Source organism: Ptychodera flava, chromosome 10, assembly GCF_041260155.1.
Source record: "Ptychodera flava strain L36383 chromosome 10, AS_Pfla_20210202, whole genome shotgun sequence".
Taxonomy (NCBI): Eukaryota; Metazoa; Hemichordata; class Enteropneusta; family Ptychoderidae; genus Ptychodera; species Ptychodera flava.
In genome coordinates, this window is record NC_091937.1 from 2,465,893 (window position 1) to 2,493,344 (window position 27,452).

A 27,452-nucleotide genomic window follows, 5' to 3' on the forward strand; every position below is an offset into this window, starting at 1 on the left:
AGTGAGAACAGTAAAGGATTAAACACTTACTTGTGAGTGAAAAACGTGAGTTTGTACTGTTTCATGGATGTGTGGGTTACCGTAAGATATTTCAAGATACAATATTTGAAGGCTATCTTTATGAAGACAAATCAAAAGATGTAGAAAGTAGCAGTCTCTATATCTTTTGTAGTTTGTACATTTACAGTATGCATTGAAGCAGGGATAATTCATTCATACTGTTTTACAGAATGGAGCAGAAGAACTGTCGATTCAACACAAAAGACCACTTGACTCCCAGGTACAGCAGTTGTCACGTGAGAGGGCGCTGTTGTCTGAAGTACAAGACTGGCAAAGTCAATGGAAGGAGGAACACAAACAAAACCAGAAAATGAGAGCTGAGATCATCTCACTTCAAAGACATCATGAACGTGAACTAGAGGAGATAAGAATACATCATGAAAATGACATTTTTAGAGTGAAACAAGAAAACATTATTCTTGTTGCTAAGGTATGTCATTTGTTTTATTTTCATTAGATGTTCATGGAAACTAAACAATACAGAAAGATTATGCAATGCAAATACAATCTTTTTGCCCAAATTAAAATGTAAAGCCCAAAAGTCATTACCTGAAATTTTCTGTCAAATGCTCCTTGCAAACACTAGTACTTGGTATGTATTCTCATTGCAGTTGTCCATTAGCTTGTCACTAATGTTAATCCTCTTTCTACCAGGCTCCATAGACAAACAATAGATATAAATACAACTTGGGAGAAAGAGGATTTTGAAGTTTAGGTCAGTAACCTTCTGGTTTAACAATTGAGTCATAATCCGTATGTACTTGTTTCACTGAGACTCCAACAAGTGTGATTTTGTCAAATAATCATGTGATTCCATTGATCATAGCAGACGGATAATAACCAAAACGGGTTCCGTGATCTCTGTTGCTATTTGCAACTATGCTCAATCACAAGTCCAATGTCTATACAGTGCAATTGAAAATGTTTATTAAATTTTATTTTCTAATTTCCAAAATTGTGACTCTGCAATATGATTGGATGACAGGAACTTTGAAATAATTCATAAATGATACATTTGTAATATCTACTGACAATAACTGTTTGAAACATAGCTGGTTTACTCATCTGTAGTTAATTTCTAATCAGTGACGGACATGTAAATGTTAGTACCTTTTTAAGTTTTTTTGTATGAAGCTGATAAAATTCTTCAAGAAATTGACTTGACTTCTAGAAAAGCAATATGAACATTGCCACTGTACATGTATATTGAAAGATTTTGACAAGAGATTCATTTTATTAGAATTTCCTTTGTCTCCAATCCACTTGGTATACAAACACAATCATTTAAGGAGGCAACAGAAACTTAACTGTAGTTCGAAATCATTCACCTTTACAAACAGCAAGAGACCAGATAAAATTATATTAGAAGAAGAATTGAAAAAGTCTTGACAATAAATGCATCTTTTTTAAGCATTGACTGTCACCATTCTCACAGCGTTACAGGGGCATGTTACTTTGTCAATGAAATTGTAAATTCACTGTGCATGTACATGGTATTGGAAGCTGTTGTCAGTGACAATCTCAATTTGCATAGAGTATAGGAAGCTGTTGTCAGTGACAGTATCAATTGGTATACAGTATAGGAAGCTGCTGTCAGTGATAGTATCAATTGGTATACAGTATAGGAAGCTGTTGTCAGTGACAGTATCAATTGGCATACAGTATAGGAAGCTGCTGTCAGTGATAGTATCAATTGGTATACAGTATTGGAAGCTGTTGTCAGTGACAGTACAGTATCAATTGGTATACAGTATAGGAAGCTGTTGTCAGTGACAGTATCAATTGGCATACAGTATAGGAAGCTGTTGTCAGTGACAGTATCAATTGGTATACAGTATAGGAAGCTGCTGTCAGTGACAGTATCAATTGGCATACAGTATTGGAAGCTGCTGTCAGTGACAGTATCAATTGGCATACAGTATAGGAAGCTGCTGTCAGTGACAGTATCAATTGGTATACAGTATAGGAAGCTGTTGTCAGTGACTGTATCAATTGGCATACAGTATAGGAAGCTGTTGTCAGTGACAGTATCAATTGGCATACAGTATAGGAAGCTGTTGTCAGTGTGACAGTATCAATTGGTATACAGTATAGGAAGCTGTTGTCAGTAACAGTATCAATTGGCATACAGTATAGGAAGCTGCTGTCAGTGACAGTATCAAATGGTATACAGTATAGGAAGCTGTTGTGAGGGACAGTATCAATTGGCATACAGTATAGGAAGCTGTTGTCAGTGACAGTATCAATTGGCATACAGTATTGGAAGCTGCTGTCAGTGACAGTATCAATTGGCATACAGTATAGGAAGCTGCTGTCAGTGACAGTATCAATTGGTATACAGTATAGGAAGCTGTTGTCAGTGACAGTATCAATTGGCATACAGTATAGGAAGCTGTTGTCAGTGACAGTATCAATTGGCATACAGTATAGGAAGCTGTTGTCAGTGACAGTATCAATTGGCATACAGTATATAGGAAGCTGTGTCAGTGACAGTATCAATTGGCATACAGTATAGGAAGCTGTTGTCAGTGACATTATCAATTGGCATACAGTATAGGAAGCTGCTGTCAGTGACAGTATCAATTGGCATACAGTATAGGAAGATGTTGTCAGTGACAGTATCAATTGGCATACAGTATAGGAAGCTGTTGTCAGTGACAGTATCAATTGGCATACAGTATAGGAAGCTGTTGTCAGTGACAGTATCAATTGGCATACAGCATTTGGAAGCTGTTGTCAGTGACATTATCAATTGGCATACAGTATAGAAGCTGCTGTCAGTGACAGTATCAATTGGTATACAGTATAGGAAGCTGTTGTCAGTAACAGTATCAATTGGCATACAGTATAGGAAGCTGCTGTCAGTGACAGTATCAAATGGTATACAGTATAGGAAGCTGTTGTCAGTGACAATCTCAATTTGCATAGAGTATAGGAAGCTGTTGTCAGTGACAGTATCAATTGGCATAGAGTATTGGAAGCTGCTGTCAGTGACAGTATCAATTGGCATACAGTATAGGAAGCTGCTGTCAGTGACAGTATCAATTGGTATACAGTATAGGAAGCTGTTGTCAGTGACAGTATCAATTGGCATACAGTATAGGAAGCTGTTGTCAGTGACAGTATCAATTGGCATACAGTATTGGAAGCTGTTGTCAGTGACAGTATCAATTGGCATACAGTATATAGGAAGCTGTTGTCAGTGACAGTATCAATTGGCATACAGTATAGGAAGCTGTTGTCAGTGACATTATCAATTGGCATACAGTATAGGAAGCTGCTGTCAGTGACAGTATCAATTGGTATACAGTATAGGAAGCTGTTGTCAGTAACAGTATCAATTGGCATACAGTATAGGAAGCTGCTGTCAGTGACAGTATCAAATGGTATACAGTATAGGAAGCTGTTGTGAGGGACAGTATCAATTGGCATACAGTATAGGAAGCTGCTGTCAGTGACAGTATCAATTGGCATACAGTATATAGGAAGCTGTTGTCAGTGACAGTATCAATTGGTATACAGTATAAGAAGCTGTTGTCAGTAACAGTATCAATTGGCATACAGTATAGGAAGCTGTTGTGAGGGACAGTATCAATTGGCATACAGTATAGGAAGCTGCTGTCAGTGACAGTATCAATTGGCATACAGTATTGGAAGCTGCTGTCAGTGACAGTATCAATTGGCATACAGTATAGGAAGCTGCTGTCAGTGACAGTATCAATTGGTATACAGTAAAGGAAGCTGTTGTCAGTGACTGTATCAATTGGCATACAGTATAGGAAGCTGTTGTCAGTGACAGTATCAATTGGCATACAGTATAGGAAGCTGTTGTCAGTGACAGTATCAATTGGCATACAGTATAGGAAGCTGTTGTCAGTGACAGTATCAATGGCATACAGTATAGGAAGCTGTTGTCAGTGACAGTATCAATTGGCATACAGCATTTGGAAGCTGTTGTCAGTGACAGTATCAATTGGCATACAGTATAGGAAGCTGCTGTCAGTGACAGTATCAATTGGCATACAGTATAGGAAGCTGCTGTCAGTGACAGTATCAATTGGTATACAGTATAGGAAGCTGCTGTCAGTGACAGTATCAACTGGCATACAGCATTTGGAAGCTGTTGTCAGTGACAGTATCAATTGGCATACAGTATAGGAAGCTGTCGTCAGTGACAGTATCAATTGGCATACAGTATAGGAAGCTGCTGTCAGTGACAGTATCAATTGGCATACAGTATAGGAAGCTGTTGTCAGTGACAGTATCAATTGGCATACAGTATAGGAAACTGTTGTGAGGGACAGTATCAATTGGCATACAGTATAGGAAGCTGCTGTCAGTGACAGTATCAATTGGCATACAGTATTGGAAGCTGCTGTCAGTGACAGTATCAATGGCATACAGTATAGAAAGCTGCTGTCAGTGACAGTATCAATTGGCATACAGTATAGGAAGCTGCTGTCAGTGACAGTATCAATTGGTATACAGTATAGGAAGCTGTTGTCAGTGACAGTATCAATTGGCATACAGTATAGGAAGCTGTTGTCAGTGACAGTATCAATTGGCATACAGTATAGGAAGCTGCTGTCAGTGACAGTATCAATTGGTATACAGTATAGGAAGCTGCTGTCAGTGACAGTATCAATTGGTATACAGTATAGGAAGCTGTTGTCAGTGACAGTATCAATTGGCATACAGCATTGGAAGCTGTTGTCAGTGACAGTATCAATTGGCATACAGTATAGGAAGCTGCTGTCAGTGACAGTACAGTATCAATTGGCATAGAGTATTGGAAGCTGTTGTCAGTGACAGTATCAATTGGCATAGAGTATTGGAAGCTGTTGTCAGTGACAGTATCAATTGGTATACAGTATAGGAAGCTGTTGTCAGTGACAGTACAGTATCAATTGGTATACAGTATAGGAAGCTGTTGTCAGTGACAGTATCAATTGGCATAGAGTAGTGGAAGCTGTTGTCAGTAACAGTATCAATTGGTATACAGTATAGGAAGCTGCTGTCAGTGACAGTAGAGTATCAATTGTATACAATATAGGAAGCTGTTGTCAGTGACAGTATCAATTGCAGGGATTACCCTGGCTCAAGAACGGCATGAGATAAAATAGCACATGAAAAAAAATAGTGGGAGAATATTTAAAGTCTGTGGGAACCTGACCTAACTTTCCCTGATTTTCTGCATATTGGTTAATTTGCATAACAATACACTCAGTGAGACAGTTTTCTGACGACCTCAGTTTTCAGACATTTGATGACATGCTGTTCATTATACTCTGTTCGCTCCGTTTTGATAGCGTTTTACAAGTCATGCTACAGCATATTAAGTCAGGTGACGCTGCCATCCCATTTTGGATTTTTTTTTTGGTAGAAGCTATTTCGGGCTACAAACTTGGTGAAGTTAGCCACACCGTACGATACGAGGTGTCGAACGCACCACACAGGGACAGCCTGTGTCCGATATCTAAGCGCTATGCACGTTGAAATATAGTTGCGTCGTCCATGGATTAAACGTAACTAATTATCACTAAATATTTCCATATAGTTTTCTAAACACATTGAAATTTAAAATCGGGGTTCGAAGTTTCAAAATATCAAAATTTAGCCCCTTATCATGTTCAAAATACGACGTCCGATTACTGCGATAGCAGTCCGATTACACGCACACTCAACATGGGGGCAAAAATTTGGCAACTTTGACCATAGACAGTCTTCCCCCCTCTACTATCTATGCTTTGATCCCCTAAATGCCACTTCTGTCGGTGTTAACAGTTTGAGGATAAACACAATAAAGTTTCGAAAGGTATGATAATAAGATTTCGTTGTGCTTGTCATTTATGAAACGGCTTTGGGCGAAATTCACTACCCTGTCCGAAAACTGTCACACTGAGTGTAGTTGTAATCGGAGGCGATCGAATCCATACTTTCTAGTGCGGGAGTAACGGAAGTACAGTAGTCCAGAATAGTGCATTTTCGTTTTTTCTTTGCACTACCACTCGTACTGGACACGAATATTCCTTCGAAAGCGCCATTTTGAGCGACGACAACACACTGTACATCAGCAATGATGATTGAAGCTGCTGTCAGTGACAGTATCAATTGGCATACAGGATAGGAAGCTGTTGTCAGTGACAGTATCAATTGGCATACAGTATAGGAAGCTGTTGTCAGTGACAGTATCAATTGGCATACAGGATAGGAAGCTGTTGTCAGTGACAGTATCAATTGGCATACAGTATAGGAAGCTGCTGTCAGTGACAGTATCAATTGGCATACAGGATAGGAAGCTGTTGTCAGTGACAGTATCAATTGGCATACAGTATAGGAAGCTGTTGTCAGTGACAGTATCAATTGGTATACAGTATAAGAAGCTGTTGTCAGTAACAGTATCAATTGGCATACAAGGATAGGAAGCTGTTGTGAGGGACAGTATCAATTGGCATACAGTATAGGAAGCTGCTGTCAGTGACAGTATCAATTGGCATACAGTATAGGAAGCTGTTGTCAGTGACAGTATCAATTGGCATACAGTATAGGAAGCTGTTGTCAGTGACAGTATCAATTGGTATACAGTATAAGAAGCTGTTGTCAGTAACAGTATCAATTGGCATACAGGATAGGAAGCTGTTGTGAGGGACAGTATCAATTGGTATACAGTATAGGAAGCTGTTGTCAGTGACAGTATCAATTTGTATACAGTATAAGAAGCTGTTGTCAGTAACAGTATCAATTGGCATACAGTATAGGAAGCTGTTGTGAGGGACAGTATCAATTGGTATACAGTATAGGAAGCTGTTGTCAGTAACAGTATCAATTGACATACAGTAGAGGAAGCTGTTGTCAGTGACAGTATCAATTGGCATACAGTATAGGAAGCTGTTGTCAGTGACAGTATCAATTGGTATACAGTATTGGAAGCTGTTGTCAGTGACAGTATCAATTGGTATACAGTATTGGAAGCTGTTGTCAGTGACAGTATCAATTGGTATAGAGTATTGGAAGCTGTTCTCAGTGACAGTATCAATTGGCATACAGTATTGGAAGCTGCTCTCAGTGACAGTATCAATTGGTATACAGTATAGGAAGCTGTTGTCAGTGACACTATCAATTGGTATAGTACAGTATTTGAAGCTGTTGTAAGTGACAGAGTCAATTGGCATAGAGTAAAGGAAGCTGTTGTCAGTGACTCTCTCAACTTGCATAGAGTATAAATTGAGCAGGTCTTCAATGAAGGCACATAATGGAAATGAGGACATGATCTCCCATGGCTTTATGATAAACACAGAAACTGAATAGAATAAGGACAATGACCATTAATGTAATTCTGAAGCTATCACTTGAAGCCATTTTACTGTAATAGTTTGTGTTTGGAAAATTGCCAAGTGTACGTGCTGCATGATGTGTGTTGTCAGCTTTTTTTGTCAGATTTAATATCAGACTCGGTGCATGTTATCTTGATTAAAATCTTCATTGCTACTCAAATTATTTGAAAATAATACAATATGTTGTACTGTTTTTTGTTTTTGGGAATCTCATTAATAATGACACACAGCTTCACCATTACATTAGTGATTCATGTGTCTGCCAGTGATTTTGAATGAAAACAAATATTGCTGAGTCATTACTAGACATCATTATGCAAGTTAGAAATATCCAATAATATTTGTGTATGTTGTAACAAACAGACCAAGAAAGGTTCATTTTAATCTTTCATTCATTCTCACAGTGTACATGTATCTAACACAAAAAATGTCACTTTATCCAAATAATACAAATTCAGAATATTTGTAACAAGATTCTTGGTCTTTATTCAATTAAAATCAGGTTCAAATTACATCTAAATAAACAAGATACTTGTCAATATATAGTCAGTAAATTAGTTCCAATAATGATTTCATTCTTCAAATTTTCAAATTTTTCCAAAAGTATCTTTATGTTTGACAAACTGACCCTGTATAGGGATACTAAATTTGAGTTGTAAAAAAGAACATTATGTTGTATTGATTTGGCAATGAGTTTTACGGTGGAGAGTGTTTATGCATAACTTGTCAATTGAATCAAGGCCCAGTGCTTGGATCATATCCAATATTTAAATTCTGGCCAGTTCAAAACATTGCCAGAGAGAATTCAGTGATCTCACATTGCAACAGCAACATGTTTATCAGCAAACCCTTCTTTTCAAAGTCTCAATCTTTGCCATTGAATGGAGTCGTTTCACACTGTCCCATGGTAAGACAATGCCATTATCTTTTGATCTATGGACAGGGGATGACACTGGTAGTCTATGTAATATACTGAATTATTGAATTTTATTTAAATTGATAATTCCTGAAATGTTGCCATGTTACTATGGATTATTTCAGATGCGTGTTTATGACAGAGGAAATTGTGAGTGTATCTACAGTATCTGCTGTATAATGGATTTCGACTTCTTGTTGCTTTTCAATTTTAATCAGTTTAAATTGTATCCAGAAAAGGTTTGATATGTACATGTATAGAGGGAAAGGATGGTGAACTTTACACTCCTATGGTCAAGTTCTATGTATTTTGTCTATAATCTGAATATGTGTACTTGAATTAAGTAATTTGATACCAACTTTGCTGGAGGATCTCCAAATGGATCTTCGTTCTTGTCTGTAGAACTACTAAAAACTTAATATATTTGTGCAATCTCCTGTACTTGTGCCAAAACTGTTACTGGTATTGTTAGTCTGATTGGGATAAAGCTTCAGTGGCTGAAAACACACTGATAATTTTTAAAAAGTAATATTTTTTCTACTTTATGACCACTGATAATGTATTTTTCACACACAGCTGAACAATGAAGAGCAGGGTGGTGGAACAGCCAGTGAAATCAAATCCAAAATAGCCAATGTCAAAGACAGCCAGGAGAAAATCAAATTAATGGAAAAAGAAATGCAACATCAAGAAACTTTATTGGAAGGATATCATCAAGTATGTCTTCAATAAATGCAATGTTCATTATGGAATTATTGTACTCAGGGAAAATATGGAATGATTCACAAACTATACATTAACAAGAGTAGAGAAGCACATTTTATATAGATGACAAATCTTCCAAAATCGTTTTTTGAAGATTATTGAATATTCTGAGAGACAAACTTTGTAAGATGCATTGTAATTGTACAAGTTGATAAGTTTTTAAATTATTGTCATATTCTGAAATGTTATATTATATGAGCGATGTAGGTGCAATATGATTTTTATATGTTTATTTGATGGATGTTTTCACAGGAGAACAAGAGGTTGTACAAGGAAATCCAAGATTTGAAGAGTGACAACAAAGAATATGAAGCAAAGTGGAAAACAGAAAATCAAAAAATGAAATCTGAACTCACAAATCTCAGGCAAGTTTGCATTATTTATACTGATGAATTTATTTACCATATTTGCCAGGCTATTTACTACATTGACCTATTTTCAACTGTCTTCCAAAAATTAAGACAGATGTTGCCATAGATACATGTAATGCTAACGTTTACATGTCAGGGGGACAAGTTTAAATTTTTCATTGTTTTATACTCAAATATTTTAACAAAAAAAACCCCAGCTTGTGACAGGTAAACATCTCAAAAGTACCAGTCAAAATATCACAGTGTTACTAGGTACAATGTGACATCACTGTTAGGGTTTGTTCTCTCAAGATAATCAGATTGATAGACAGCACATTGACTGTTAATAAGCAATGATTATGTGGAATCAAGTTAAATGCACAGGTTAATGCATGATGTAAGTTCACTGTAGCTCTATACATGTATTTGCACCTAGTACAATGTACATGTACCTGACAAAGATAAGTTGGGTGTTACATCCATGCTGTTTTGTAACTGCAACTATACATCCTGGTGTGTTTGTCCTTTCAGAGATAACCTTGATGAGAAGGATAAACAGTTGAAATACAAAGGTGTCATTACAAGTATTGAAGTACAGAAGGAGATAGCTGCTGGTACTGGTACAGCAGTTATGGGAGCCAGTAAGATTGCTCAGCTTCAAGCTGAATTACAAGATGCACAGGTAGAAAATAAACAGATATGCATTTTGCAATCTCTAAATTTAATCATTTCACCACCATGGTTTGTCCCAAATCCATTGTTTTCTATGGTTAAGGTGGACCTGTATACAGGGAACTGGGGGTGAAAGGTTTAATCATGGGTATTGGTAGATATTAAAAGGAAACATAATGCAGGAGGAATGGCCAGATGTATACTTCATGTACAAGTTTATCCAGGGATTTCAGTTGTCATGCAAACAGAATCAGTGACTAGAACACAACAAGTAGAATATTTGAGATCTTGTCAACTTATTTGCACCTGATTTTGGATTAATAACATTTCTGACTACCTGTACAGTATTTGTCTTTGTAAGATTGTTCTCCCTTTGTACAGTTCCCTGTAAATAGATCTTTGACCAGCAAACAGAAATAAGGCAGTGGAGAGATGAAATACTTGTCAAACGAAAAAACTCTTCAGAGTTTCTCCTCCAATGCTGCCTTACAGCACACAGTATCTATTTTACCATCTTACATTGATTCATTTTGACACATGCATGTAGAGTGTACAGTAGATCTGTGATCACAGACAATTCTTCTCCAATATTGCCTTACAGCATACAGTATCCATTTCATTATCTTACAATGATTCATTCTGACACACATGTACTGTAGATCTGTGATTACAGATAATGTTTAACAGCAGTCAACAGATTCTGTCCTTATTTTAAGCAATGTCTGGCAGAAAGTCATCTTCTCCTGTTCTTTGATCATCAACAACTTACTGTATTTTACCCAATTCATAGTTTGAATGCATGGTGTAATGTTAGTATATACCTATACAGCTGCAGGTACTGGCTTTTGTATTGTATTCACTTGATTTTAATACTTGGAATTATTGTGAATTTTATCATCATCCAGATTAACATCTGAACTTTTCTAGGTGACCAATATTGAATTGAAGCAGAGAATTAAAAGTTTGGAAGTTGCCAAGACTGATTTGGAGAAACATGTTGAAGTTCTGGTGAGGCAAAACAAAGATGCAGAAAGCAGGGTATTGTCTGCCATGGGAAACAAGGACAGAGATGTAGAGGTGAGACCTGGAACTGTGTGATGTTGCATTGAATTCAAATAGTTTGAACCCTTCATAAGGAAGCAGTGGGTTTGCTTTTAGGCAGCGGCCATTATGCTCAAACCAGACAATTCTAACCACCAAGCCTATGCCATAAGATCAGACCACACAAAGTCCAATACATCCATTGTAACTTACCAGGCTTCCATGACATAGTCCAACCACCAGGCTTGAAATATTGGGCCTTGACCTATAGGTTCAAGGCATCATGCTTAAACCACTAGGCCTGAACCACTATGTTAAAACCATCAGGCCTAAATCACTTGGCCGTGAACAACATGCCTAATCCTTCAACCCTCAGTACCAGCTTTAAACCACTTGCCTGAAAGTACTGTCATTTTATTTTGATTCATTTGAAAGTTAAAATGTACAAGGTATAAAGATGACCATTTTCTTTAATCCGATGTCTAACAGTGATTCTGCTCAGAGTACTTGATAAGCATCTCATCAATAAATGCTGATTGTGAGTCCAGTATCATTCTTATTGCTAAACTTGGCCATATTGCTAAACTTGGCCATATTGCTCAATCTATCAGTCTATGATAGACCTAAGATTTTTCTCAAACTACTTGTGTAATATTTAATCATCACTAGCAATCTTACTTTATCATGTGATAAACACCACATAAACTCACCATAAAGCAGCTTTATATGGGACAACCGGGCTACTGGAATCAATAGCAGATAGCTTTTTGGAGGGTAACTCTATCAAGGATTCTGTTTTGAGATGTCGTTAAACCTAATTATTGGAATTTAATACGGAGAAGCCAAACCAGCTTACCTGAGAGAAAAACACTTAAAATCACTGACATTTCTGTCATAGGACGGAAAAAAAACATCACTGGATACAGGGATTAATGGAATCTCATACCCCCGAGGACCTGGAATCAGATTTCTCACACTGGTTGGGAATATTTTGTCTCACACAAGCCGCAGGCTCATGTAAGACAGAAGATGCTAAGACATTGTGAGACAAACTGTTTGAGTGACTATCCTACTTCGTGGTCATGTTTTATTCCACATCATTAAAATGAACTCCGTGGCGAGTTTCACTGCCGGTATTTCAACTTCTGCTCTCGGATGAGATATCAATCAGGAAAAATTGGCGATATGCTCCAAGTGGCCTATGTTCACTTGTTATTTGGAAAATTCCACAGTCTTTTGAGAGCCTGTCACCACATTATCCAAAATCATGACAACGCTGTCATCTGCTACTCCACTGTGACTTGATAACTTTGTAGTTCTGGTCCGTTTGATACTCATCATGCCATTGGATAAGACCCTTTATTATCCAATCAGAGCTTGTGTAATATTATACAGCTTTCATATATATGTGTGGGACGATTTCTGAGAGTGTGGGATTGATTTTTCCCACACTGTCGATCCCACACTCCCAGTGACCAGGAATGTGAGAATATGTACATTGTGTCTTCATTTTGTCCAAAGGAACTCAAGAAACAACATGAAAAAGATACGGAGGGACTGAGAAAAAAGTTGAAATGGTATTCTGAGAATCAAGATCTGCTAGACAGAGATGCAAAGGCATTGAAAGAAAAAGATGAAATGATTCAGAAACTAGAAGAACAGATACAGCAACTACAACAACAAAAAGATGTAAGAACAGACATTTGTTTGTTCACTGGTTTTGAATGATAATGTGTGTATATGTTACACTGCAACACTGATATGAAACAGTAACCAAAAATTCAACACGAATCATGGATAGATCTACCTATCTATTAGAAAGAGATAGATATTGGCACTGTATTTATTCCTTGAAGTTTCTTATGTCCCAACAACAAGATTTGTTTGCATTAGAAGCAATAAAAACATAAATTTATTTATTTCATCTTGTTTTCATAAAGTTGAATTTTGTGAAAAGTCTCGTTTGAGCTTGCAACATTACAAAAATTGTGTAAAATTCAAGTTCAGAAGAGCAATCACTGGCTTGTGTATAATTTAATACTCCAAAACTGAACATTTATATTAAGACTGTTGATGGACATTAACAGATGACATATCAATTCAAATAGAACTTGTAGAAGATACTTTATCTGCAAGTTTGTCAAAAATTAAGCACACTTTCAAGTAAATTCAATGTGGCAATTGTAACCCTGACCCTTTTGTGAAAAAGGTTTATGTAACATAAAGAAACATAGTGTGCAAATAGACAGACAGCTACAACCATATACTGTCCGCATAGCAATCCTTTTACATAGATTATATTTCTTATTTGAATACATCATTTCACTTTATTGTAGTTTATTATGAATGTTTTCACATGAATTTACTCATTAATGTCAATATGTATCTAACGTTATATATTAATGCCTAAATACAGGGGTTTATGTGCCCGAGAGCAGGTGACAATTTGCCTGACACCAGGAGGGCAAATTGTCTCCTGCTGCGAGGGCACATAAACCCATGTATTCAGGCAATAATATTTTTATTACATGCCTCTTCACAGTTAACGCTATATGGCATTTAGTTACATGCAGGACATTTTCACATAATTTTACCATTATCCACCAGCATCAAACAGATTTTAACGAAAGTCAAAATAGCGCTGCATGCGTGGATATTTTCCATCCAGCCTTAAACATCTACTTTAATGTCAACAACATCGAAGGGCTTCACCGGACCGGGTAACTATGGAATCCGGTCAGTGAATCGTTCACATTGCCCGCTAACTCCCCTGATGTTTCTATTCAAATCAATGCACTGATTTTCTCTCACATAGAGGCATGTAATAAAGCTATAACCTGCAAAGTTTTGTTTGTTACAGTAATTCCTCTTTGTGAAGTCTGTCAAATGTAAGCAAAGTAATTTCTCACAAGACATTCCAACATGAATAGCTGTAGTAATTTTGTTAACATGATGGAAATTTCTTGACAGGATAAACGTAAACTGAATGAAACTCAAAGAAGAGCTAGAGAAAGGGCAGCTGATGCAAAAAAGATACAAGATCTAGAAAGACAGGTGAGATCTCAAGTCATCAACTTAAGCAAAAATTATATTTTCTGAATAACAAGGAAGAGAGAGATGTATGGATGTTTTCTTAGAATTGCCTATATTGTATGTCATGATTAAAAATAATGATGACAAAAAATTAATCTTTGAAACAAATTGCTGTTATCTTGATTGTTATCTTTATTTTAGACAGTATTTTTTTTATTGGATTCTGGAAAGGTTTGTGAGAATGGACAACCTTGTTTGTAACTTGGCATCTCTAATCTGTTAATGTAAATGGCTTTGTAAGAAGAAACAAAACTATCCAGCCATTGTCTAGAGTGTTGTGTTATACAGTAACATATGTTAAAAGAGTTGATATGACTGTAGATGCCATTTGGGCAAAGATTGTGACATTTTGTCAGATTTCATCAGTCTGCTTTCAACTCACTGTGAAGTCTTTTGTATGTATTGTGGTTTGTAAAATAATAACTGAAACATGACATAGAGTATATGGTGAACATGTAGCATATTTCACATAACAATTTAGTTGCATGTACATCACACACAGATGAGTAGATCAATTAACTGCTGTAGTCACATCAATAATCCAAACAATTACTAAAGTACTTAATACAAACTTACACTCTATCATTTCCACTATAATATCAAGAAACATAATGTCAAGCACTCTTCACTGTAAGTCAATCCTATGAATAAGTCTATAACACTGTCTCTGAATGATGTAAGATACTTGTCTATATTAAATGTATTTCTGCTTCACCATCTTCCCTATCTTGTTGCAGTCAGAAGTAAGTGTTTTTACAAAGTCAATTATGAAAGATGCTTGATGTGAAATCATTTCTGATGCCAAGAAATCAAACTATTAAAATTTTCCTGAATTGAACAGGTGAAAGAGATGGAAAACATTTTGCGCCGTCGACATCCTAATTCCCTGCCAGCATTGATTTATGCTGCAGCTACAGCTCCCACTGAAAACAATACATCTCCTGCTTCTAAATCACAAGCCATAGTCTTCCTAGAGGAAAGAATTCAAAAACTTGAAAGGGAGTTAGATGAGAGAGAAATGGAAGCCAAGAAAAGTCTGAGAACCATGGAACAAAGATATAATACCATGAAGGTAAGATGAACAGAATATCACAAGTCGCAGAAATTTCCCATTAGTGTGCGATATTCAATTTCAGCCCATTGCGATGGAGGATTATTTTTCACCAATCAAGGCCTTGAAAGTTTATTTTAAAGTTCAGTTACTGCAGGCAAGTCAATTTTGCCAGGAGAAAAAATGCCTTGCCGCCAATATTATGTAATTATACCAGTCACATTTAAGTTTTGGTTTACGGAAAACAGAGACAGCAAGTGTAACATGTATATTAAAGTGTAGCTGAAGAGATGAAAAAGCGGATTCAAACACAAACTACATCTTGTCAGAGTAAAGGATTGCTATCACATGTAAAGGGTGCAAAGTATTCATATAAGGAAAACATAGACAGCAAGTGTAACATGTATATTAAAGTGTAGCTGAAGAGATGAAAAAGCGGATTCAAACACAAACTACATCTTGTCAGAGTAAAGGATTGCTATCACATGTAAAATATAACAAAAAATTACATCAAGAATATTTTGTACTTTCTGCAGATTATTATTGCCGTCTCAAAAACTTCTTTGAATTTTGGAATTTTCCATAACCTTACCTATAACCATAGATCCGTTTTTAGGGTCTATGGAAATAAGTTTTTTCCACACTCAAGCTTGTCCATGTTACATAATCTCTTTCAATGGACCGTGCATGGTGCTGCTCATATTGTTCACGCTGAGATATTAACAAACAACTGTTTTACAAATTGTTATTTGCTGTTGGCCAGTGTACATCTGCAGCCCTTTAGGGTGTTTGCTCACTAAGCACAGCAGTCTGTTGAAGTATTATTGTTATATTTGTGAAGGTAACAGATGCAAGTTTCTTCACAGTGGGCTTTTGTGTACATCATGTCTGGTCCCTTCCCAATCCAAGGCCATGTCAAAATACAGTAGCAGTCTGTATCTTGCCATGTGTTTGTCTTGTGTTTGCCTTGTGTTTGCCTTGTGTTTGCTGTTTGTTGTTTGCCAGCGCCTATTCCTACCACCATGTATACAATATGTAGTTTTTCAACTTGGTCGATAACGGAAATCAAACAGTAAACATTAATGAGATTGATGGCTCCAAACAAGTTTTACAGTCTATGTCCCAGTGCACCTATGTACGTCCTCATGTGCAATCAATCTTCATACACTCATACTGGAAAAATGGAAATAACTCTTTGGTAAAGGACATAATACTTTACAATACACATGGAAACAGTGTGTTTTTTGTACATTACATTATAGAAGGCATGTATTGCTAATGTTTTCTAGTTTTCATGTTTTACAATAGCACGAATTTTTTTTTTTTCGCAATGTAGTTAAGTAATTTTTTGGCCAATTTTCAAAGGGTTTGCATGAAAGTTTTAAGGTTTTAGGAATTACTGTGACTTACGGAGCTAATCAGATATTTCCAAACTAATCTAAATTGTGTAGAGCATAGTTCATTCAAATTCACTTGCCTGTTAGATAGGGAGAATATCATTCTGCTTGCCAAACACCAAAGTCACTTGTCACAGGTTGTAGGCAACAAGAATTTTCAAGCCCTGATGTCCCTTCAATATTTTCAAATATTGCTGTTTATTTTTCAAATATTGCTGTTTATATTTTGTTATACTAGTCGAAAACAACATCGTCATCAGTGACATTTTTTGACTCATATCCCCTTTGAAAAATTGGTCCACTTGATCAACACCAAATGCTGTGTGAAATGTGTTTTCTTCTGGCTGTTGTACCTCGTACTCTAGACTTGGTTCAAGTCTGTGATTTGTGAATGTTTGAGTGGAGTGAACGCAATGATTTGTATTTTGCTTTCATGTGAACGCGATGAGTAGGGTGAACACGCGTGGAGTGAACGCTATACAGCGGAGTTTCACCCGGAATCACAGACTTGGCTTTCTTGCAGGGTTTGCGTTGCTATAAATTATTCATGAGATGACGTTTTCTTTACTCATATATTATTCATAAGATGACATCACTAAATTTTACACATTGGGAGGAGTTACCAAATTGACCCAAACGAGACGTGCATAAAACTTACATGGCGTTGTTGACAAAATGTCGAGTGCGATCACTCCCACAAAAGTCAGCACGACCTCTGTTCTATAACCGAAAACGCGTGAAAATATGTGTTGTTTTGTGGGGCCCATGTTACAAAATGCGAAAATCGTGGCCGGTTATTCAAGGATGGAAAAAGACACCGTCCTTACAGTTGTAGCCTGTTCTCTTACGTGCCCAAAGCGATGGAAATCAAAACAATGTGGAGCGACTTCGTATGTCAGTGATTTTCCGCTGCCGGTTGGTGTGCAGACGAACACATCTTTTCCCTCAATGTAACTCTCAACAAGCTTTCTTTGGTAATCTCGCATGATTAGCGGTGGTCGACTGATCAGTTGTAAAACGCGGTTGATGTACGAACTGATGCTATTATTCGCCCAGATATAAAACGTACTCGATGTCTAGCTTTGCACGGAGATGACAACAAACTTTTAATGCATGCAGAGGTTTATTAGCAAGCGTTCTTCTTATTGGCCAGAATAACGGCGGGGGCTGTCAATCATTTTGTATTTGCTCTACGTCACTGTGTACACAGTCCGTCTCACCGCCTGTACTTTGCAAGAAGTCCAAGTCGGTGAATCCGGCAGAAACTAACTCACTACTGCGCAGACTCAAACGTGACGCATTCAATCGCTGGGAAAACCTGGCGTGAGCTGCCAAATCCGGATAGGTTTGTACGAAATAGGAGAGACACAAAAGAAACTATTATAAATGATTTTATTTTTTAAAATTCACTTGAACCAAGTCTACTCGTACTCACTTGTACATAAGTTATTTTGCGATGCATCAGTCAGAATAATCACCTCAAATTGTGCTTTGTTCCTTTTACATATATTTGTCACTGCTGAGAAGCTTGTAAGCAATTTTTTGCTTGATTAGACATGTTGATAGTCATTCCTTTGGACATTCCTAAGAGTGATATGACAATGGTGTTCTTCAGCTGTGTTTGGAGTATACAGATAATGTCAAGTTTAGTCCTCAAATTCAAACAGAAATGTCTTCTAAATATAATTGTGCTGGAAATTAGATAGATAAAGCTCTTTTGATCTGTACCAACTTTTAATGCTAGATATCAGAAAACAAAGATTTCAAACTCTTTGTATTCAGGCTCTGTAATTTTGAGAATTACTGGCTGCTAAACTTCGATTGTTTGCTTACCAACAACACTCACATTATAAAAGTAAGGCTGAATGAATATCTGTACAAAAGATGGGGTGATCTTTAGCACGATATGAATCCTGTTTTGATGCTTGTTTCAAATAACATCTCAGCAGGTAATCTTTGCATGATGTAGTGAGTAGGGCTTACAATGTACTAGATTGTCTACTTTGGTTATGTTGATGATGATTTTGATAATGGCAATAATGCCAGTTAATCTTACTGGCAGTTCTCCGAGTATTGCATGCTGTGCAGCCTCAGTAAACACACCATCCATGCATCAATGATGTACTGGTACATCTAACATAAATCACACCACATGACTCTGTATTGCGTTCAATGCAGACCCTGATGAGCTCAAATGGTTTCCTGACAATTCACTCCAATTTTGACCGCCCACAATCATATCAGTAATCATGTCCTAACCCCATTGTGGTTTCAAACAAAAGATATCAAGATTTCACCTGACTAAATATATACTTTCTGTTTGCTTGAAATGATGCCTATACTAATACCATATTAATACAAACACACACAAGTGTTTAGGTCAAAGCCAATTATAGTTAACATTGAGGATGCTTCATTCCAGGACTGTGTCCCGCTCACAGCTTCAGCCCCATTTAAATTACAAAAAAGAAGTATTATTGTTCACAAAGACCAGGGTAAAACAAGAGATTCAAACGATAAAGTCTAATGTGAATGTTGCCATGAAGTGTTTTGAGTTGACTGGCATAGAAAGAATGAGTTTATGATAAATGCATGATGTGATTGGTTGACAGTTGAAGTTTGAAGAACACATCAGTAGATTGGAGAGAGAATTGGACAGTTTTAAGAGAGCAGATCATAGTGCTGAACATCCACACACGCATGTCGTAGCACTTGAACGGGAACTGAAAAGTGTACGTGAAAGATATCAAAGAGAAACTGAAGATCTCAGAGAGAGATTAGATTTCTACATTACAAGTAGTAAAGGAAAAAGTCCAACAAGAGGTAAGGGGAACTCTCTGTGTACATGACTGGCAAATATTTTCCAAGTGTCATTTCTCTCTTGCTCATTTCAACCATTGATAGAAAAATTCACTGACACCATGTATCATCTAGGACCAGCAGGAAATAGATGTCAAGTTTAGACATTATCAATTTACTGCTAAATACTGTTTCATCTTTTTACTCAGGAAAGTTTTTGTTTTTGGACAAATCTTTCCTATCCATAACAGCTTTGTAAATATGGCAATACACTGATAAGAGGAATCTGTTCACATTATGTTTTCATTTTTACAGAAAGTAAAACTTTAGAAATGAGATTGGAAGAGTTGGAAGATGAATTGCGGAAACGAGATGAAGAAATGATACTACTGAGATTGAGATATCAACAACTTGAAACACAGACTGGTCAACAAGGTAAGTAGTTGAGTTATCAACAACTTGAAACACAGACTGGTCAACAAGGTAAGTAGTTGAGATATCAACAACTTGAAACACAGACTGGTCAACAAGGTAAGTAGTTGAGATATCAACAACTTGAAACACAGACTGGTCAACAAGGTAAGTAGTTGAGATATCAACAACTTGAAACACAGACTGGTCAACAAGGTAAGTAGTTGAGATATCAACAACTTGAAACACAGACTGGTCAACAAGGTAAGTAGTTGAGATATCAACAACTTGAAAACACAGACTGGTCAACAAGGTAAGTAGTTGAGATATCAACAACTTGAAACACAGACTGGTCAACAAGGTAAGTAGTTGAGATATCAACAACTTGAAACACAGACTGGTCAACAAGGTAAGTAGTTGAGTTATGATATTATGTTATATAAACGTGAGAGTAAAATCTGAACCATTGAGTGCTATAAACTGATATTTGTTGATAATAACTTCATTAGTTGGCCTGTTAATACTGACTGCTTTGCTAAAGACTTAGTTGTGATGTGACTGTAACCATAAATGATGATGTCTGAGAGATTCTCAAGTCTTTGCTTTCCAGTAATTGAAATTATTTTAATAATATCGATACTGTAAAGTAATACAAACATTGTATTGATAAAATACCATGTGTAGGCAAGGTTTGCTTTTAGCATTTAAAGATGTTTTTATTGATAACAGAAAAGAAAAGTTACAGTGCTTGTCAGAAAGGTGTAACAGTACAGTTCTCAATGATCAGTTACTCTTGGTTGTATTTTCATCCATTTACAACAATGTCTTTATCAATCCTGGGTTACAATGTTAGTAAATTATTACCGATAGTTTGTGAATGTACCCCAATCTTCTCCTTTCCACCCTCCTCCTCTTCCACCTCCTGCCAACATGCTTGTTGACAGTTGCAAAGATAGCACATTAGCACCTATGCTTTGGCAAATGCCCACACCTAACTTTCAGTGAAAGTAATAACTGAAGATGATATTTTGGCAAGAACCCATCCTAATTTTTCACACATTGTAGCTTTTTGGGAATTGTAAATAAAAGACTTTGAAATCATGACATTGTGGCATGTGCATTATTCTCATTGATTGTACAATTGTTGTCACCGACCAATGATACCAATGTATCAGTTGCAATATAAGTACAACCTGGACTTCTATCTTTGTGGTTTTGTGAGGTCATGACAATGGCCAATCATAGGATACTTTAATTTCTTTCATAGCTATCTAGCTGCATTCATTCTTGAACTTGCATAATTCTGGAAAATAACATGCGTTGGACCCTGGGTGCTAATTCAGAGAAATAGGTGACATGACTTTTGCTGTATATTTAGATTGTTTTGCAGCAGTCTTTAATTGTCATTGTGATATTTCTGTTGACAGGGATTTCTCAAAGTGATAGAAGACATTACAAAGCTAGAGAGTTTGCAGGAATGCATATATCAGATGTCATAGAAGAAAATGATAGACTGAAAACACAGGTTATAATCATATCTTATAATTTTCAACGTAAACAAGCTGTGGTTTGCTTTGAAAGTAAAATTGCCTACACCTTGTGTTACCACATATTCGCCAACATACTTACATTAGCTCATTTATAAATTTATGATAAATTATGAAAATCTTGTCCCATTCCACTCTCTCAGGACTGACTATGAGTTTTATAAGACAATTCTTTTTTCCACAAAATCAGCTTGTCTAAGAGGAAGAAACATTGATTCTGACACGCAATATTCTTGTGAAAAGAATAAATAAATCTGAGATTGGATTATAAGTGATTTGATTTTAAGAAAATCAATATTGCTTTTCGGTCTCTTTGAAGTTGTTTAAACAAAACTATAAAACTTGACAGTAATCAAGATTTAAAAACTGATAAAAGTAAAAGAGATTAGCGATGTATTTAATGTCCGGTTAATGTCTTGCAAAGAGAAAGAGTTTGTATACTCTGTAGATGCCGTCCAGCATAATCCTTTATCTACATGTTTTATAGACAAGCAATACTGATTGGTTTTCTTCCAGGTTGAGAGATTATCATTTGAAGTTGACCAACAGAGAGTTCAGTTACAAAAGTCCTTGGCAGAGGCAGAGAGTGGTGCTAGGAAGTCCAGAGAAGAGATTGAAGATAGGGTAAGATTTTACAGATAATACTCAACATCACAAAATTTGAACCATATTGCAATTGTAATGTCCAACATTTTAATACATTTAGACTATGCTCAGCTGCAGATCATTGAACGTTTTGATCAGAAAATTTATTTGTCAAGTTTGTTATTTTAGCAGCTCTATTTATGTCAATGATTTGACAAGTGTAGGAACAGACTTGATGGAACATAATGACTCCTTTTCATTGTTGTCAAATGTTGTAAATTGTGTATGCCTCACTTTTTTCAATCAGAGTCAACACACATCATCTGAAATTCTAAATATAATATGATGCAAAATATTATTACAATAACCATAATTTTGCAGTCTTAATTAAAGGAGAATAATTATGACTACTGGCAAAATGACGTAATTTATATAAATTACAATTACAAACTGACTGCTTCCTCATTTACTTGAATAATATGCATTGTAGATCATTACCTAAGGAACAAGATTGTAATTACTGCTTGTTTTTTGATCTGACAGGTAACATCACTGAAGATGGCCCATGAAACTGAAATCCAAAGACTTATCATAGAACATGCCAATAAATTAACAGACAGTAATGTGTCACAACTCAACAGTCAAATCAATGCACAACAGGTCAATAATACATTCAAAACCAATTTTCAGCTTTCTATATATGAAAGTTATTTTAATATTACATGCTTTAAGTTTTTATTTAGTCTTCCGAGGGTAATTAATGTTCAATGTTGTGTTGAAAAGTATCAGAATTATCCTAAACTTTATCAATCTTTTAGATAGTCATAGTTGTACACAGTAAAGGATTTACATGTAACTATGCAAGCATTTTGTTATTTGCTTGTGAAGAAAACTGCAGACTTCTGTATTCAGATGAATATGTATGGGCATAAATCACATAGCAGTGTCTGAAACAAAAAGCAATTGTATCAACAAGCCAATCAGAACAATAAGACTGTTACCACACTATATCCATGGACACAACAGATATATGACATGTAAATTTAATACTTGAAAAACTATCGTTAAATGTGACCATTCATATATTCTAGTCATATATCAATTGTACGTGAAACATACAGAGTATATAGTCTACAACTGTAGACGCCCAATACAAAAGTAATCCTTCTAGGTTTGATTTTTACAGTGTGTTCCATACATGTATATTTGGCAACTTTATCCAAGAAAAACTAATGAATTTGAAACACAGTGATTAAAACAAATCTATCGTAGTAAAACTACATCAATTTCATATCAATAATGTGTTTACTTTTCACTAGGTTATGATCAGTCATTTAAAAGAACAACTAAACAAGTACAAACTAGACTCTGACAAACTAGCAGCAGCAGAGATTAAAGAGAAAGCAGCAAAACAGCAAATTAATTTACTGACTGATGAACTCAAGGAAGCTAAGAAGAGTCATACTCCGGTAAGTTTAACCTGTTCACCCCTAATTTGCTGTAAACAGGTCCACACTCACCATAAATAACAGTGGGTTTAGGTCAAACCATTGGGTGAAAGGTTAATCCCCTTTCTATCAGGTTCCATAGACAAACCAGAGAAATAAATACCACTTTGGAGGATGGGGATTAAGTAATCCTTGTCAGATGTATTTTCATCATTACAAGATAGTAAATCCCTCAATGTCATCTAATTAAATGTCAGCTCTGACATCTCATCTTGCTGTGTACAGCTATCAATACCCTGCTATTTACAATGACAGGTTTGCCACCAAACCATAGCAATAAATGACTTAAAGCTTAATCAATGATTGGAATAGCAACCCTTTGAATAAGCCAATAAGGTATAACTTCTTAGGTAACAGTAACTCATACAAGATGCATGTGTTCAGTCACCGTATTCAAACAAATAACATGTGTCCTTTTGGATCTTGTATTTCCACTTCTGTAAAGCAGACTGCAGCACCAAGGTTATCAGTAATTGGTTAGACACTAGCTGTGATATGTATAAACAGACTGCATTGATACCATTGTATTTTGTTACAGGAGATGAGACACTTTGAAGCCTTGCAGAACAAAATATTGAGTTTTGAGAGTAGGTATGTATGACATAACCATAGACCCTTGTCTTTCTCTCCAGGGTCTATGACATAACCTAGTACAATGTTGGTGTGCAGTCACCACTTTGATGTGTAGAGATACACAACTTCCCAGCTAAAGTGAGATGATGATGAAGTAATTCATCTTGTTTGGTGACAAATATGATTCTAATGAATATAATTTGTTACTTTAATCTGCTAAGTGCAGATTATATATCTGTGCTTCATTTGTGTATGTCTGTCTTGATTAATGATGAATCAGATGTAATAATCTTTAGTTTCTTTGATTTCATTCACCGAATTTGATGCAAATTTATTGAATTATTTTATCTAATAAGCCTACCTGAAAATTCCATCATTACCACACATCACTTTGAATAATCATTGTGAAAAATATTACAAAAAAACTTTCACTCAAACTTAAGTTCATCCTCGTCTGGTCACTATGTATTGTCTGAGTTGTGTTGGTCACATTGCTAATGCATACAATGATTTGACATGAAGCTGAGAGTAAAGTGTGTTGTTTATCATCTAGGTATGCCGAGAGAGAAAAAGAACTCCAGCACATCATTACCAAGGCAACCATGACAGCAACTGCAGAGAAAGATGAAGAAATACAATATTACAAACAACAACTCAGGGATAAAAATGTTGAATTGCAAAAATTCCGAAGTGAACTTGACACACTCCTAGAAGTTATCAGACAACTGAAAAATCAAGGTGTAATGTTGCAAGGCCATTCTGTCAAGTCTTTCCTGCAGTGACCTTTGACCTCTCAAAAGACATCTTATTTATTGTACATGATAAGGCTATAAATTTTCAAATTGTCATCACTTTAATGTCATCTAGTCATTTGTAACTGTACATTTATTCTGGTAATATAGCTAGGCATTGTATTTTGTAGTTTCATTGTCCAAATGTAGCTAAACACTATTACCTTTCACATAGGGCAGCTATACTTTTTGCACTTTCTTATCAAGCACACATTTTCATAAGGTAAAGTTTTTGACTTGTTTGAAGGCATGTATGGCATTACTTGAGTACTGTACACTGTACAGCATATAACATATATATATATATATATATATATATATATATATATATATATATATATATATATATATATAGTGCATGTTCGGCCACAAGATATGGTGACCAGGATGAACAAACACAGATTGCAAGAACTACCAAGAAGGACTCCTTTGCTTTTGATTTTTTTTTTCAGATTTATTTCACAGAGTTTTAAAAAACTTCTGTGTATTGTGTGAATGAGATGACTGACTGTAAAACACCCTAATACTCTCTAATACTTCTCTGTTCTTGCAAACATTGTCATTGTTGGCTTTATTGTATAGCTATGTGCAGGTACATTAGCATTAAAAAAAACAAAATTAAAGTAACATATTTCATTCTATATCAATGATGATATCCACTTTTACTATGTCAGTTTCTATATCTTAATGTCAGCTTTCTGTCATGAGAGTATTTCATGAAATTTACATGTAGATATGTATAAAATTACGTCATCATTGTACTTAATCTTTTAAGAAATTTAAGGACATATATTACTGAAATAATTTTTATACAGAATAAATTAATCAAATCAAATTTCATAAAACAATGCGTTGTGAGTTTTCTGACACCAAAGGAACACAACTTGGCTGAGACTATGAATGTTGACATTTTGTCAGATGATATTAGTCTGGTGTATCTAGCAAGAAAGTTTTGACAAAAAGCAATCAATCTAACAGCACCTTTTAACCCAGGTGGAAATTTTTATGATGTTTTGATGCATTTGTAGTGTGAAGCTATTCCATGATGATGGTTACCACTATAATGACAAAAATAAGTATGCTTACAGTGAATTTGAAGACTTTTTTCGAAAAATTGGAAGAAAACTATGGAACTATCTTTTTCAGAAGCTCTGGATCAACAATTTGTAACCTAATTTGGTTTAGGAAAATCTATGGTAACCCTCGACTAATAATGGGTACTAATAAAACAAGCATGTGACAATTGACCAATCAGAATGCTCCATTCAGAAGTCTTTATCTATTCATGAGGCCCTTCATGGCAATCACACAGCACTGCCAATCGTAATAGTTGGGAGGGCATGGAACACTGAAAATTGTGGGATAAAATCTCAAAAACAAGAAGAACTGAGTTTATGAAATGTGATTTTTATAACGCAAGAAAGGATCCTAATATAGATATATTTTAAGTTCAGCGACTTACACAAGCACACACAGAACATAAAACACTTCTTGTGGTCCATCGCAGTTTTCAGTCATCAATGATCTATCACTTCCTGTGTAACAAAACTTCTCTGACAAAGTCTGAAGTCATAGTAGTACATTAAGGTATGTACTTGATGGTTACCTTGAAAGTTGGACGTAATCATTATCTGGGTTCTGATGTAACAGACTGGTTCTAATTCAAGACTGGTCAGTTGATAGAGTAAGGCAGGTGTACCCCTGCCCTTGAGTGTAAATTTTGGAATCATGTTGAATTCGCTTCAATTTCTTCCAACAAAAAATAGCAGATAATTCATCTTATGAAAAGATTTCTAACTTACAATTAATGTTTGGAAATCGAATGTCAAAATGAATGCTACTGTCACATCTGACAACACAGTGAACTCACAGTATTAATATGCAAAGAGTGCATTGGAATCCAGCGGTATTACTCACACCTTGATTGGATGAAAACATCGTCTACATGCAAAATGCAGCATGTTGGATCTTTATTACTTGTATTCTCAGAACATTTTACACGATATCGTTGAAGTCCAAGGATTGAGGATTTCCTGAACATTCTAGGTATGTGATAATATTTCCTGTAGGTGTATTTTATTCACAGATCCTTTCCCTTTTGTAAGCCCGGTCCTGAACAAATGCCAGCGTAGAAAGTTTCCTTGGTCCAAATTGTGTTACACAGGAGCCAACCTGGGAAACGTCACGTCACTGTTATCGGTTACATTTTTAATAGTTTTATCACAACGCCAATCTGTATGAGAAAAAAATGGGATTGTCCTATGATCATTACATCATTTCCGGGTCGCCACCTCCTGTCGAACTCTTCAAATATTTCTCAGCTCTATTGTATGTAAATTAATGCCTGTGTATGGAATGGTCACAGCGAATCGATGACGTTTGCTATCTCGATATGCAATGACATAGGCTGAACGTAATTACATACCAGTATATAATATAAATCAGCATGTCAAGTCACGCCAATGCGTCGTTCTATTGCAAGACAGCGCGCGCCGACTTAAACTGTAACAGTTCTAAAACAGCATAGCAGTAGGACCGTGACTAAAACGGACACCTCAA

General features: G+C 36.0%; 1 protein-coding gene across 1 annotated transcript in view; it reads left to right on the forward strand.

The window, feature by feature from the left end:
• Positions 1-27,187, forward strand: part of LOC139141761 (centrosomal protein of 162 kDa-like) — a 51,272-nt gene extending 24,085 nt beyond the window's left edge. The window contains exons 16-31 of the mRNA XM_070711405.1: positions 230-490; positions 8,887-9,027; positions 9,328-9,440; positions 9,957-10,107; positions 11,025-11,174; positions 12,660-12,827; positions 14,109-14,192; positions 15,073-15,303; positions 19,292-19,502; positions 19,794-19,913; positions 21,317-21,414; positions 21,953-22,060; positions 22,565-22,681; positions 23,341-23,490; positions 24,068-24,120; positions 24,656-27,187. Coding sequence (XP_070567506.1) covers positions 230-490; positions 8,887-9,027; positions 9,328-9,440; positions 9,957-10,107; positions 11,025-11,174; positions 12,660-12,827; positions 14,109-14,192; positions 15,073-15,303; positions 19,292-19,502; positions 19,794-19,913; positions 21,317-21,414; positions 21,953-22,060; positions 22,565-22,681; positions 23,341-23,490; positions 24,068-24,120; positions 24,656-24,884 — 2,385 coding nt within the window. The 3' untranslated portion in view covers positions 24,885-27,187. The remainder of the gene's footprint in view (positions 1-229; positions 491-8,886; positions 9,028-9,327; positions 9,441-9,956; positions 10,108-11,024; positions 11,175-12,659; positions 12,828-14,108; positions 14,193-15,072; positions 15,304-19,291; positions 19,503-19,793; positions 19,914-21,316; positions 21,415-21,952; positions 22,061-22,564; positions 22,682-23,340; positions 23,491-24,067; positions 24,121-24,655) is intronic.
• Positions 27,188-27,452: the final 265 nt, after the last annotated feature.